Source organism: Linepithema humile, chromosome 5 (assembly GCF_040581485.1).
Source record: "Linepithema humile isolate Giens D197 chromosome 5, Lhum_UNIL_v1.0, whole genome shotgun sequence".
Lineage (NCBI taxonomy): Eukaryota > Metazoa > Arthropoda > Insecta > Hymenoptera > Formicidae > Linepithema > Linepithema humile.
Genome location: NC_090132.1, coordinates 23,815,937 through 23,828,511, shown reverse-complemented (window position 1 = coordinate 23,828,511; position 12,575 = coordinate 23,815,937). Strand labels below are relative to the sequence as shown.

The following is a 12,575-nucleotide window of genomic DNA, read 5'->3' as shown; positions in this document are numbered from 1 at the left end:
TTTATTTCGGAAAATCATGTTTTTAACATTAACTTTATTTTTTAGCCAATATTATTTACATTAATTTACAATCTTTAATGGCGCCAAATATTAATTCTTTCCGCCGAACTCCTGACAATACTACCACACCAGTACTACATGTGTACATAGATCATGAATTAGTAGCGTTGGATGCACTGAGGGGGTGCGCGGACAGCTTCGTGGTGGTGTGTGGTGGAGGCTGACGCCCAGCAGCCCGGTAGATTGTGCGACTTTGCTTCTCTCGTGATAAGCATTGAGAGCAATCAGTATCACTGCACACAACCTTGCACACAAGGTCATACCGAGGTCTTTTGACCGTTCATTTGCATTTGTTGTTCGCGCTCGTTTATCGTCAACGCTCTTCGTCCAAACAGTCGAACTACGAAATCGCTATTTCGTTCTACCACGAATCTCCATCTACGATGCACGATGGAGTCGATCGAGATGTGCTGGATACCCCCGGGAATCCGCGCTCTACATGTAAGCCTAACTAAAAGCGAAATTTCTGGCTCCTGCTTGTGCGCGAGGAGATATCGACGTTGTCATGCTGGAGCAATGCGAAAAGAAATAAAAAGAGTAGCTGATTGAACGATAACGGTGAAAAGAAGAGAGATAGCTAGCTCACGGTCGTTCACTTCGCATATGAATTGTGATAACGCGCCAAATCACTAGCAAGGTAAAAAGGAGGCATGTTAATATTTACTATGCTGACTGATTTTAATTCTCATTTATTATGCAAATTTATTATGTATATTAAAAATTAATTGCTGTTATGAATATATTATATTGTAATTTTACATATTTAACATATGCATATATGTTGTTTGATGTATTTCAACTATAAAAAATGAAATCATTTATTCATATATATAGCAAATCCTCTTCCTCAAATTTTTAAGAATTCATAAAAACATGATGTCAAGCAAAATATTTTTTAAAACATATTTTAGATAAAATATAATTTTATTATTTATGTTATTATTTTATTTGTTTATATGAATGCTTGGATAGTATCTATATATGGAAATTGATTGCTATTAGCTATGATTTCAGATAAACAGGTGTCAGGATATATACGTATACATATGTATATCTAGCTTTCACATATTCAGATCTTACAATTAGCCTTAATTTGAGTAACATCTGAAATAACTGTGTACTGTAAACAATCATAAAGACTATTCAATCAATATTGACAATATTAACACTAAAGTTTATCATTATCACGTAAATGTGTATTATTTTTTTAAATTATGTGAGCATAATTATAATGATACATTCATGAAGAATTATCTTGTCACAATGTGTTATTCATGTGTTTTTAATAATTATCGAAGGAAGATGAAGTCGCCGATTGTGTCTGGAGTCTTCCTCCTGTATCTCTGCTGTGCCAATTTGCCGGGTGTCGTCATGAACTTCGACCCGTTATGTGGTGGTCACTTAACGAGTCTTAGGGGCGTCATACATACGCCGAATTTTCCTGGACCGTTTCCGGTACCGATCAAGTGTCGGTGGGTGATCGACGTGTCTGATATCCCATCAACTAACAGTTCTATCGTCGTCTACTTGACGCAGCTTTACGTTTATAAGGGGCTTCGCTTCACCGAGTACGCATATTACGAATCTGAGACTATGAATTTTGGAGCAGCTTTGATAAAGGAGGTGACTGAAGGTAACGTCTTCGAGTACCGGCGCCTCAGGACTTTCAGACCATTCCTGGTGATCGAGTTTGAGCTGGATCGCCTCGAAGGCAATCACATCAGAGTATTGAATGATTTGCTCGACGTGTATGGTTTTAATGTGACATATGAGATGACTGAAGAACACCCGAATCCAGAGTCCTGCACTGTACGTGATTGCTCCTTCGCAGGAAATTGCCTCGTCTCTGTGGATCACACGTAAGTTCTTCACTCTTTATAGTACACTAATATACTATCATAACTTGTGTATGTATGCATTACAATGTATCTCTCTCCATGATTCCGTAATACTTCATTTTAATACTAAATCATATTTTTAAAAATTATTTTTGTAATAAATTAAGATTTGCAATTTCAAGGATAAATATTAAGAAATTGAATATCCATGAAGGGTATTAATTTATACAACTGCAAACTTGCTACTGCATGAATCATTAATGATTTTTTTTATATCTTTCATTTATCTGTTAATCTTGAAAATGCGAGATTTCTGAAATTGTTATGTTTTTCTTTTACTAGATTTTTCTGGTGCGATTGTTTCGACGGTTTTAGCGGAAGAAGCTGTAACGAAGGTTCATTGTGTTTTAACGATGAGCATAATCCAGTTTGTCAAAATGGAGCTACATGCAGGTACGAATCTATTAAAATGTAATGTAATTAATATATTTAAAAAATTTATATTTATAATAATTTTGATTTAGTGAAATAATTAACTAACTAATTCATTCTTTTCAGACAAATTGGGGCAGAAGCAATGCGTTGTGATTGCCTTGATGGCTACGTTGGGCATAATTGTGAAACTCGTCTTTTGGACACTTTGGATACAGGTACCGCTTTATCTCAATCAGATATCTTTATCTGTTTTATTTTGGTACACGGATTATTCGTTCTTATCAAAGTCTAGCAAAGTACGAATAAAGGTCGTATCAAAAAGCAAAAATCTCTTAAATTCTATGCAATATAAATTTTATAACAAATTGTTTTTTTTTTTGCAGAATGCGCTTCGGAAAATTGCATACTGCAGTGTCCTATCGACGAGCAGCAGCAGCCATGTAGCTGTAAAGACGGCACAAAAATATATAATAGTAAGTGTCTATTAATGTCTTGCATATTGAATAATTAATTGCGACTTGTTATCGTCATTTCAGCTTCTGCGTATTTTACATATGTGCAAAATATCGTAAAGTTCATCGCAGTTTTTTTTAGCCATCGATTTTATTATCAATTTTTACTCATCTTTTTTTTAATAAAAATAAATCAATAACTCATTTTTTTTTAAAGAACTTTTTAAAGAATTTTTTAAAGAATTTATTAAATTAACATTAAATATATTTATTATTGTCAGAAAAAAAAAAATCTTAAATACCAAAATTTTCTGTTTAATTCATCAGAAATTAAACAAAAAATAAATTCTTATCATTTTTATGAAGCATTGTTTATTAGCGTTTTTGGTTAAGCCAAAATAAATTTCGAATTGAACAAAGAAAATAAATAAAAATAAAACGTAACTGTTGCGGAACATTTCATATAAAATGTATGGACTCTGTGTTTGTAGATCGATCAAGATACGAATGCAGAATCAAGTTGTCTAATGTTACGTCTCTCCGTATGGGTCAGATACCGCAGCACGGAAGTTTGGAATCGTTCGTCAGCAAGCAGGTGAGTGAACAAATCAGAGATCTAATTTCATCTTTGCAAATATGCACTAAGCAAATACAAATCGTATCGAACAACAATTTTTATTCGACGCGACGACATGCGTGGTAAATATTTGCGATAAGAATGCGACCGCGACGCTGGCGTATATATGCATATTTATATGACGAGACATGCACACACAGATTATATAATGAAACAGAATTTCCTGCTTTTAAAATAGGATATACACACATGTGATTATTTTGAGCGCGTTTAGTTGGAAACATTGTGAGGATTTCTCCACGGGGAATCATGCTTGTTGTTCTACGTAAGCATGACATACGTGATTGTCATTGCGGTGAGCTTTAAATTACAAATGTTTCATATAACTATGTGATATATACGACATATAATTGTCAGTAGTTTTGTGCATTTGCGTCAACGCTACAGCACATGCGTCTGAACAAACACACATTACTTAATCAATCCATGCATATGGATTCAAAGAGCGGTCGAGTAATCGGCTTTTGCAACTTGAGCGCAATTAAGCGTTTATTAATAGTAAAGAAATAATAAATACATCAGAATAAAGTATCAATTGATTGTGAGTGCGTCCGAAGATTAACAAATGATTTAATATAAAAAGATTTTAAATTCTACATTAGAATATCTCCCGGTATTGCACTTTCAAACGTACTTCACTTAATTAGTAAATTCTACGTGCGTCACAGTCCGACAAATTCCCACACGACAGCCGTGTCGTAATCACAATTCTCCTTCTTGACATTTTGAGGCAAGGAATATCGTCGCAACAATCTCAATCGCTTCCTGAGATCTTCGGTTAATCCATACCTTCCTGGATCTCCTAGATAAATTCGCGCACCTCGCGCATATGTGTGTTCCAACCACGCAATTAGGGCATTCGCTATTTCTTCATCATATAGTAAATCACCGACAAAAATCACATCGTATAAATCTTCTGGGAATTTTTCCAAGAGGTTTTTCCACGACACCTCGATGTCCACGTGGTTCAATATCGCGTTCATCGCAATGGCCACGCAGGCGACTAAAACAAAAAATATATTTTAATAATCATTAACATGTACACATATGAGGAGGATGTTAATCATAACTTACAGTTGCTCTATCATTAATAATATGTGAAACTAATGCATATATTTCGTTCTCTCTTAATTCTTGGACAATAGCACCGCTAAGATTATTCGGAAATTCGGCAGACAAATTTTACACTATCTGAAATCAGGCTTTTATCTTGTGTATCTGTCATTTTGCATGATTAAGAGACGTTCTTTCAAACGTAATTGATCGCGTGCACATGGTTATTATCACATCCCATAACTCTGAGTCATATTAATAGGTGCACTCTATTAATAGATATACTCATGAATATTCATAGCTCATATTTTTCTATTTTGTACTGACATTGTTAATGGCATGACTAATAACAATTGAACGACTTCATTCAACTATTTCTAAAACATTAGCTAACAATCTCATTTCTACAAGCAATTTGTAGACAAAAAATTACAATTGTTTGATGCTGTACAATTTCTGTACACATTACTGTACAATACTGTACAAATAATGTTATATTTTTTATACTTCGATAAGCAAAGTCGTTTGAAATCGATATGATAAACGACTCTCACACAAAGATGAGACGTTTGCGATTGAATGCAACACAAAGATCAGATGTTTTCATTCCTAATAGGGATAATTAAAAGAAAGCAAACTTCCTGGACATTGATCCTATTCACTATACATACAGTTACGTCATTGAGTTTTTGTTGCACGTGATAATTGACTTTGCTTGTGGACATTGGAATGTCCGCGCTCTCTTGTATTCAAACATAACGTCCTTGACTTATATCGATTCGAGCCAAAAGCGTGCCAGATTAATATGAAACGCTGTACAAGCAGCGAATAATCTTATTCCGTGAATTTTAAAGTTTATAAAAACTAACGTTGTTGGAAAGCTCATTTATATTCGTTTATGCTATATTTCTGGAAGTTTTTTCTGCGTATGTAAATAAACGAAGAAAATCTTGTTAATGCGACAATACGCGGTGTGTTTGTATATTTGTTTCTTCTTTTTTTAGAACGCGCATTTTAAAATGTCGTAATTTACAATGTAAAAATTACATTAATTATGCTTAATATGATTAACTATAATGCCAAGGAAAATACTAATTCCAATATTGATTTTCAATATAGATATAATCATTGAAAATGCGTTGCTTTTCAATATAATTTCTTCGGGAAATTATCTCTGCATAATCTCATGAGGAAATAGCATTATTCAATTTGGCGTTGGATTGTTAGAAAGTGGTTCATCCGTTAGTACACCATACACTTGGTACACAGACGCAATACCAGGAATTAGCAGCCTTTCACTGACGCACGAGGGAGAAACCCTTCCTCTTTATATCTGCGGGGAATTCCAGCCAAGCGTTCTACATTTCTTGTCCTGCTAAGCCCTCAAGATGTAATATAATACTTTCAAGATAATGTCTATCACCTAATGGATCACATAATTTCTTAAATTATTATTCGCTGAAAAACGATCGAAAGTTCCCTTTTAATCCCAAACTCTAGAAATACAAATGCATACGGATAATGCAATTTCGAATACTGATACAAAATTGCCAAATACGATTTGGTGTCGCAGTTGGACTGATTTCTTTGACGCAATAATTTTATCAAGAATGAACAAAGTGTCGACGACTTTCATGATAATTAACAAAAACTTGGACATTCGTGGAAAAATATGCTTATCGCTTACGTCGAGAAGGAGGGCCTTAGCCAGAAGACGTTCATTGATAAAAAGGAGGATGTTTTAATTCTATGTATTGTGTGTGAAATGCGACACTTACTATCAATATTATTTTGCTTAGCTCGCGTGATTATAGGCACGACAGGCACGCGAACGACGGATTCAGCGGACGCATTCGAATGCATCTTTCCTGAATCACGCCCATAGAATCCGGTTTTATCTGTGTCTGGACTCTCATCGGCGTGTGTGCGCTGATTCATTGTGGATCTGTTCATCTCTTTCCACGTAATAAGCATACTATCCTCTTAAATTCTTAGCTGTTTGATTTTCTTTATCTATCGACATTCCTCAACCTAATGACATAAAAAGACTCGACCTTGATCAAGCTGTACTTTATAAAGAAATTCCTGACATCTGATACTTCTCAGAAAAAAAGAAAAGAATGAATAATTAAGAGTAATAGAAAGCAAAAATCTTTATGAAGAATGCCATATCGCCTTCTGTATTTTTTTTTTCTCTTTGTTTTTCTCTTTTGCGGAAAATCTCTGATGTTCTCAATGGAGCATTTGTTAGAGCTCATTAGGTGCTGATGAACAAATCTACAAAAATTTCGTCCGATACTTTCAGCCTGAATACGTGTAAGATAGCCCACTAAACATTACGCCATTGACTCAGGTTCTCTCTCAATCTTCGCTTAAATTGCGTTCGGAACGATTCGGTGATTCCCTGAACACATCTTCTTCCTCTTTTTCCTCCTTCTTGTCCGACGAACTTCGCACGAAGCGAAAGTTCCACTTTCATCTCATCTTTCATCAATTCTAAGAAACAATAAACTGACGCAATATTATACGCTTTGTATTATCTGCAATATTGATATACGTATTTTATCTGAAAGATTTATAATCGTCTTCCGACACACTTTTGTATGATTGTTTACCAAACAAACATAAAATCAAGTATGATAATATTTTCTAATGATGAAACTCTAAAACACGTATTATAAAAATTATAAAGAGCGATAACAATTTATTTAATAAAACATTATCATAACATGATCGGCAAATAACGTTGCAAAAATATTGCGGTGTCATATTCACTAATGTTACAATTATTGCGACGTTTGATTGCAACTTTATATATCTGTTCATACGAATCGCTATAAAACTTTTATAGATTATTAGCTTTATCTTATTAGCCCACTCATGGAGTTCCCGTGTGTATCTAAGTGACTGTGTTATCGGTTACGTTATCACGCAAGGGCATTGTAGCTACAGCCGAGTGGCACGTGTTGAATATGTACAGAAAGTCGCGGATTTCTGGCGCTTCGCTTTATCTGCATCTTTGTAAATAATGTAAAATTATATTCTTTCAACAAAAATATATAAAAACGCCAACAACTTTCATTACTTAATTCTGAGAAGTGCAGAATTTTATGATATTTAATTTCGAGCGAACTTTAATTTGCATTAACAAAAATCTAATTCTAGAGATATCTACAATGCATCCTTCATGATAATTACATTTTTTATATTTTAACTCGTTCCAAATCCTTTCAAAAATAAGATTGTCACTGCCATATATTCTTGATAAAATTAATGATCGTATTATACGTACTAACCTCTGCTGATATCATTCGCGATAATCTCGCAGGTTCCAATTGTCAATTTGGCAGCTATTGCTGCAGCGCCGCATCCCGCACCTAAATCCAGGATCCTTAGTGTATCTTTTCTTGAATTTGACATCGTTTTTAGAATTTTTTCTCTTTCATCGAAGATGAATCTTGTCAGTGCCTGACCCCCAGGCCAATATATCGACCAATACGGATCTTGGAATACGTTTTTAGTCAAAGAGCTAAATTTTCCATCCTCATGTTCGCTAATGACAGGCTTGTGATACAAGGAACAATTCTGAGTCAGCAGGAATAATTTCAATTCCGGAGTCAGATGGTTACGAGTGATCTCGGTGTTTTGTAAAATCTCATTCGCCACATCATCGTGGTTCTCTAAGAATCTTCTGAGCGACGCTCTCGGGCTGCTACGCAGAAAACTGTCCCATGCCTCCTTTGTGCTCTTTGAAAATTTTCGTGCGAAAAACTGTTTCTTCAAACATATGATTCTTCCGACGATCATCGCTTATCTCTGAGATCTGAAAAGAGATGCTATTTATAAATCAGTTCGTTCAATTACATCGTATTGTGTTATCGAAGAAGTCTAAAAATATATTTATCCAGAAATCAATTGTTTGTTTTACAATGCAGAGTATTCAAGAGAACGGACATGATCACTCATTGATGACTTCCACTTTTCAATGAAGACGCCGATAAGTGGTTGTCTTCCTAGAAACATATCATGATTTGCAATGGTGCATGCGATAATGATGAATTTTTGTCTCAATTTATAAGTACGCGATAAGATTATTGATTGACCAAGTTACGTTTAACTTGAAACGCAAATACAGAAAATATTTTGTTTCTATATTTCTTTTAAAAATACTTGTCACTTTGATCTGGATGATTTTTAAGGATTTCTCGAGTATCTTAAAACAATTTAAAAAACATTAAACATGAGTTTTTTTTTTTTATATTCTAATAAGTATGCCAGTTGTATTGACGTTGCAGGTTATTTCCCTAAGGAAATTTACATTTACGCAAACAGCATTCGTAATGCATGAGAATGCGAATGAGGAAAAACTGCTGCAAGAGATACAAAAACTATATTCATAATTGAAAATGTCCATGTTCAGACATGTTTTATTTCGAGATAATTAGATTTCGTGTTTTGTGTATAAAAAATACACTCTAGTGTATATTCTAATAGAATAAAAGTGTTCTTAGCGTGCAGTACTTTATTGATTACGCGTTTTTTATAATATTGTTATTACATCTTTGACTTTGGCCACTTTATCAATAATTATCAAAAGAATTTTTTGTTGGCTGTTACCACGAATTAATGTATCGACTTTGAACAGTCGAGTTGCTACCCGGGTGCTGCGTAGCTTTTATAAAATACCACATGTAATGAAAAAAGATTTCAAAAACAATAATCGATGTCTCAGACTTCTTGGGATTTCCAATAATCAGTTATACTCATAATATATATACTCATAATCAGTCATAAAATATTCTCTGATATAAAAGAACACCTGTAAAGTTCTTGACCGCCACATTTTATCGATTACGTTTGCCAATAAGAAATAAGTGAATTTATACAAATCCATTTGACAAAATTATATGTATGATATTCATAAAAACCTCAAAAAAATTGGATTTTTTAAAATTCTTGAACACTTTTTATAGATGAAGACAAAAACCTTATTAAAATTTATATTTTGATAATTCAGAATTCTAAAAGTATTGACCAGATCAACACTTTAATTCATTCAATTTTTAAGAGCTTAATCACCTTCAGTGCCCCTTTCTAAATTAATTACGAAAATGCTTCCTCTGTTTATTTTCCACAATGTATAATCCTGTTATATCACAAAAAGTATGTTGCGTAATACGAATTATACAGTCATTGTGATAATATTAGCAAACTCGATTTAGTTTCATTAATACAAAGCAGATGACCAATGGTTACGAAAACAAGCCTTCATTTCTACAACTTTCATATGATCGAAATAGAACGGCGACACGTGGAATTCACGTAATCATATTTCTGAAATTAGTTACACGAATTGTTCAACTTTTCCACCGCTTATAACATTTCATTGTAATATATTTTTTATTAAAACTTAATAATTGGCATTATTACACATATTATGTGCTCTGTTATATAACTTGAAAAACATTGTCAGAGTTGTTTCGCCGTGTGGCGTATACAAAAATATTTTACGTTATGCAATCAATAGAGGCATTTTCCAGTTATTTCACTTTGAATATCATACATAATTCTTTTGAACAAAAGTGCGATCGTGCACTTATAATACTATGTGACGCATTTATCAGGGGATCCTCCATCCGATACTTTCCCAGGTAGATTTTGTTAAGTCAACGTTCCCGTTATCGCGGAAATTGCATGATTGCGCAGATGATGAAATACGATGGAACAAAGCATCCGCGACTTGCATCATCCGTAGGAGTTATATGCGATTAATATAATACGAGCACACGTGTAATCGATTCAGGGTGGAACATCTGGGATGGTCGCAAGTCGTTTGTCAAAATGAAGTTTATTGACCGAAATAGTCGCTCAACGTGGCTCTTTCTGGTCAGGTGATCGTGGATGATGAAACAGAACATTGAAAGCAGATACATGCGTGATGCAACCTGCAGAACAAATTTTTATAATTTTGCATTTTTTTTTAATACGCGGTATAATTACTTTTTAATATAAGATTTAAATGCGCTCAATAAACGATTAAACTTTTAAAATGTATTAAAACTGCATTTTGTATTTTCAGATCTTTGGTTGTTTCTATAGTGAGCTTCTCAGTTTTCAGTCGACTTCGTTAAAGGCACAAATGTCATAAGATAATTCACGTATAAACGATTGTCACAGATCGAAGAAGTCGGATATAACGATAAAATTGTTAGATAATTCAATGAATTGATATAACACGTTACCCTGACCTGAAACGCCGTTTCTCGCCGTCGATGGAAATTTGTTTGCGCTGCTACTAAGTAATTATGTTTTCTAACACGACCATGTTCTCGGTAAATTCCATTGAAATTTTCCTTCCGCTGAAAGTTTAACGCGGAATGAGTTATGAGATCGTTTAAATCTGTCGTTCGCTCGAATGTAATTTTTTATTGGTACTCTTTAAAGAGAGGTCTCATCGGTACTAATAAATATTTATTACGCATGGGTCATCGGAATTAACGTCAATGTTTTCCACATATTATTGAAAATAGACTGAAAAATAATACTGAAATTCTCAGAAGGGTACGATTTTTGTTTCAATCGAATATTATGTCGAATTTATGCTGATGAGATAGATATTTCGCGTATAAATAATTCAATAATAATTCAATCGTTCTTCTATATGGTTAATATATTACATATAGATTTTATCCTTTACATATCTTTTACATATAGATCGAGTGAAAGGAGCATAATAACATCAATGAGTAAACTCGTGCTGTTTTGCATTTCGTAATTTAATGATTCTTTAGTTGACGTATTAATATTGGAAATTTGGCATTTATCCTCAAAGAATAATACAAGAATAAGAGGCAAGAAAAAATTTAGAGTCAATTGTAAAGATAACTTTGTGTCTACAGAAGTTCTATCGCATCTCATTAACATATGAAAATATAAGAGCAAAGAAGCTTATGCGACAGTTTTTCTCGTAAGTTTACCTTGAACTTATGCTCGACCGATGTTTCAAGGAAACACTTAAAAGCTGTACACGCAACATATATGCAACGAGACTGAAGCCATACTCAGCCATTTATCGATTAATGTGCAACTAGTATGACACTCAAATGGTGTTAAAATGAATCACATAGTATGAGACTGTCAATAGTCATCTTATTATTTTTACATGCGCGCGATATTGGTCATTGTTGCTTATCTTATGAAATTCCTTAATAGATAAAATTATTCATTCGCAATTGCAATCGATAATCAAATATTGATTTTTGATATTTAATTTCAGTATTTGATGACACATGTGTTTTCCTCTAACACGATTTCCGCATAAATTCTATAACCGATTGCACAACCTATTAATTTCATCAAAATTTCCAATTTTAATCATAAATATTGATCACACATGTTGTTTTCTGATACAAATACTTCACCTATTCCTATTTTTATCTTTCTTAAATAAAATTCTACTTTTATTCTACTTTCATGCATATTTGTACTTATTTTTTATAAAAAAAAGAGAATTATTTTTGCATAATTCGTAATTAACGTTAAAAGAATTATAATATTGTTATTATTACATGCAAAACATCAAACAGCAACGACTAAACAATTAAACAACCTCTTGTCTTTCTTGCTATTTTTTTTTTGTTAATCATTTCTTCATCATCTATAAATTTTTACCTGTCATACGTTCTCAGAGAACTTGTGTTCTAGGATTTACTGTTTCTCTAGAAAATTCGGTGCACGAAATCCTTAATTCAATTTTGTTAGCGTCCCTTTATTCGCATTTTTTCTCGGGCTTCCCAGTAAAATTCGCATCAGATGTATAGTGATAAAAAACTCCGTTATGTACATAACCCCACAAAAGCAACGACGTTTACGTGGGGATCGGTTTTCCCAGATGAGGACGAACGTTTTGCGCATACGCAATACACGAGTCTTGCTGATACGCTCAGTAACGTATATATTTTACTGACATAAATAGAATAGACCCCTCATGGAGAAGAGAAAAATAAGAAATATTAACAAGTTAATTAAATGTATTTCTTCAAGCAAAATTAATGAATTCTATCATTGCATACAATATTAACCTCGAGCATGCTCAGTATA

General features: G+C 33.5%; 2 protein-coding genes across 4 annotated transcripts in view; one reads left to right on the top strand and one right to left on the bottom strand.

Annotated features, from left to right (window-relative positions):
* Positions 1–180: 180 nt before the first annotated feature.
* The window catches only part of LOC105675158 (uncharacterized), a 21,536-nt gene continuing 9,141 nt past the window's right edge, over positions 181–12,575 (top strand). The window contains exons 1-6 of one of the 2 annotated variants that reach the window (XM_067354854.1): positions 181–697; positions 1,359–1,919; positions 2,241–2,351; positions 2,457–2,548; positions 2,717–2,806; positions 3,277–3,380. In XM_067354854.1, the coding sequence (XP_067210955.1) occupies positions 1,363–1,919; positions 2,241–2,351; positions 2,457–2,548; positions 2,717–2,806; positions 3,277–3,380 (954 nt within the window). In that variant the 5' untranslated portion in view covers positions 181–697; positions 1,359–1,362. Of the gene's footprint in view, positions 698–802; positions 1,920–2,240; positions 2,352–2,456; positions 2,549–2,716; positions 2,807–3,276; positions 3,381–12,575 lie in introns of those variants that run through there. The other variant, XM_067354853.1, reaches the window with a different exon arrangement.
* On the bottom strand, positions 3,894–12,357 carry LOC105675161 (electron transfer flavoprotein beta subunit lysine methyltransferase-like). 2 transcript variants are annotated; one of them, XM_012372087.2, is made up of 3 exons: positions 12,147–12,357; positions 7,772–8,298; positions 3,894–4,425 (listed from the first exon to the last, which is right to left on the bottom strand). In XM_012372087.2, exons 2-3 carry the CDS (start codon positions 8,280–8,282, stop codon positions 4,085–4,087), a joined length of 852 nt encoding a protein of 283 aa, XP_012227510.1. In that variant the 5' UTR covers positions 8,283–8,298; positions 12,147–12,357; the 3' UTR covers positions 3,894–4,084. The 2 variants fall into 2 exon arrangements, with proteins under 2 accessions (XP_012227510.1, XP_012227512.1); XM_012372089.2 differs by lacking the exon at positions 12,147–12,357 and adding an exon at positions 11,453–12,073.

Coding starts and splice junctions, on each gene's coding strand:
- LOC105675161 (XM_012372087.2), bottom strand. CDS start 8,282: ATGATCGTCGGAAGAATCATATGTTTGAAGAAACAGTTTTTCGCACGA. Junction 4,426..7,771: donor CGCGAATGATATCAGCAGAG/GTTAGTACGTAT, acceptor TTTTTGTTTTAG/TCGCCTGCGTGGCCATTGCG.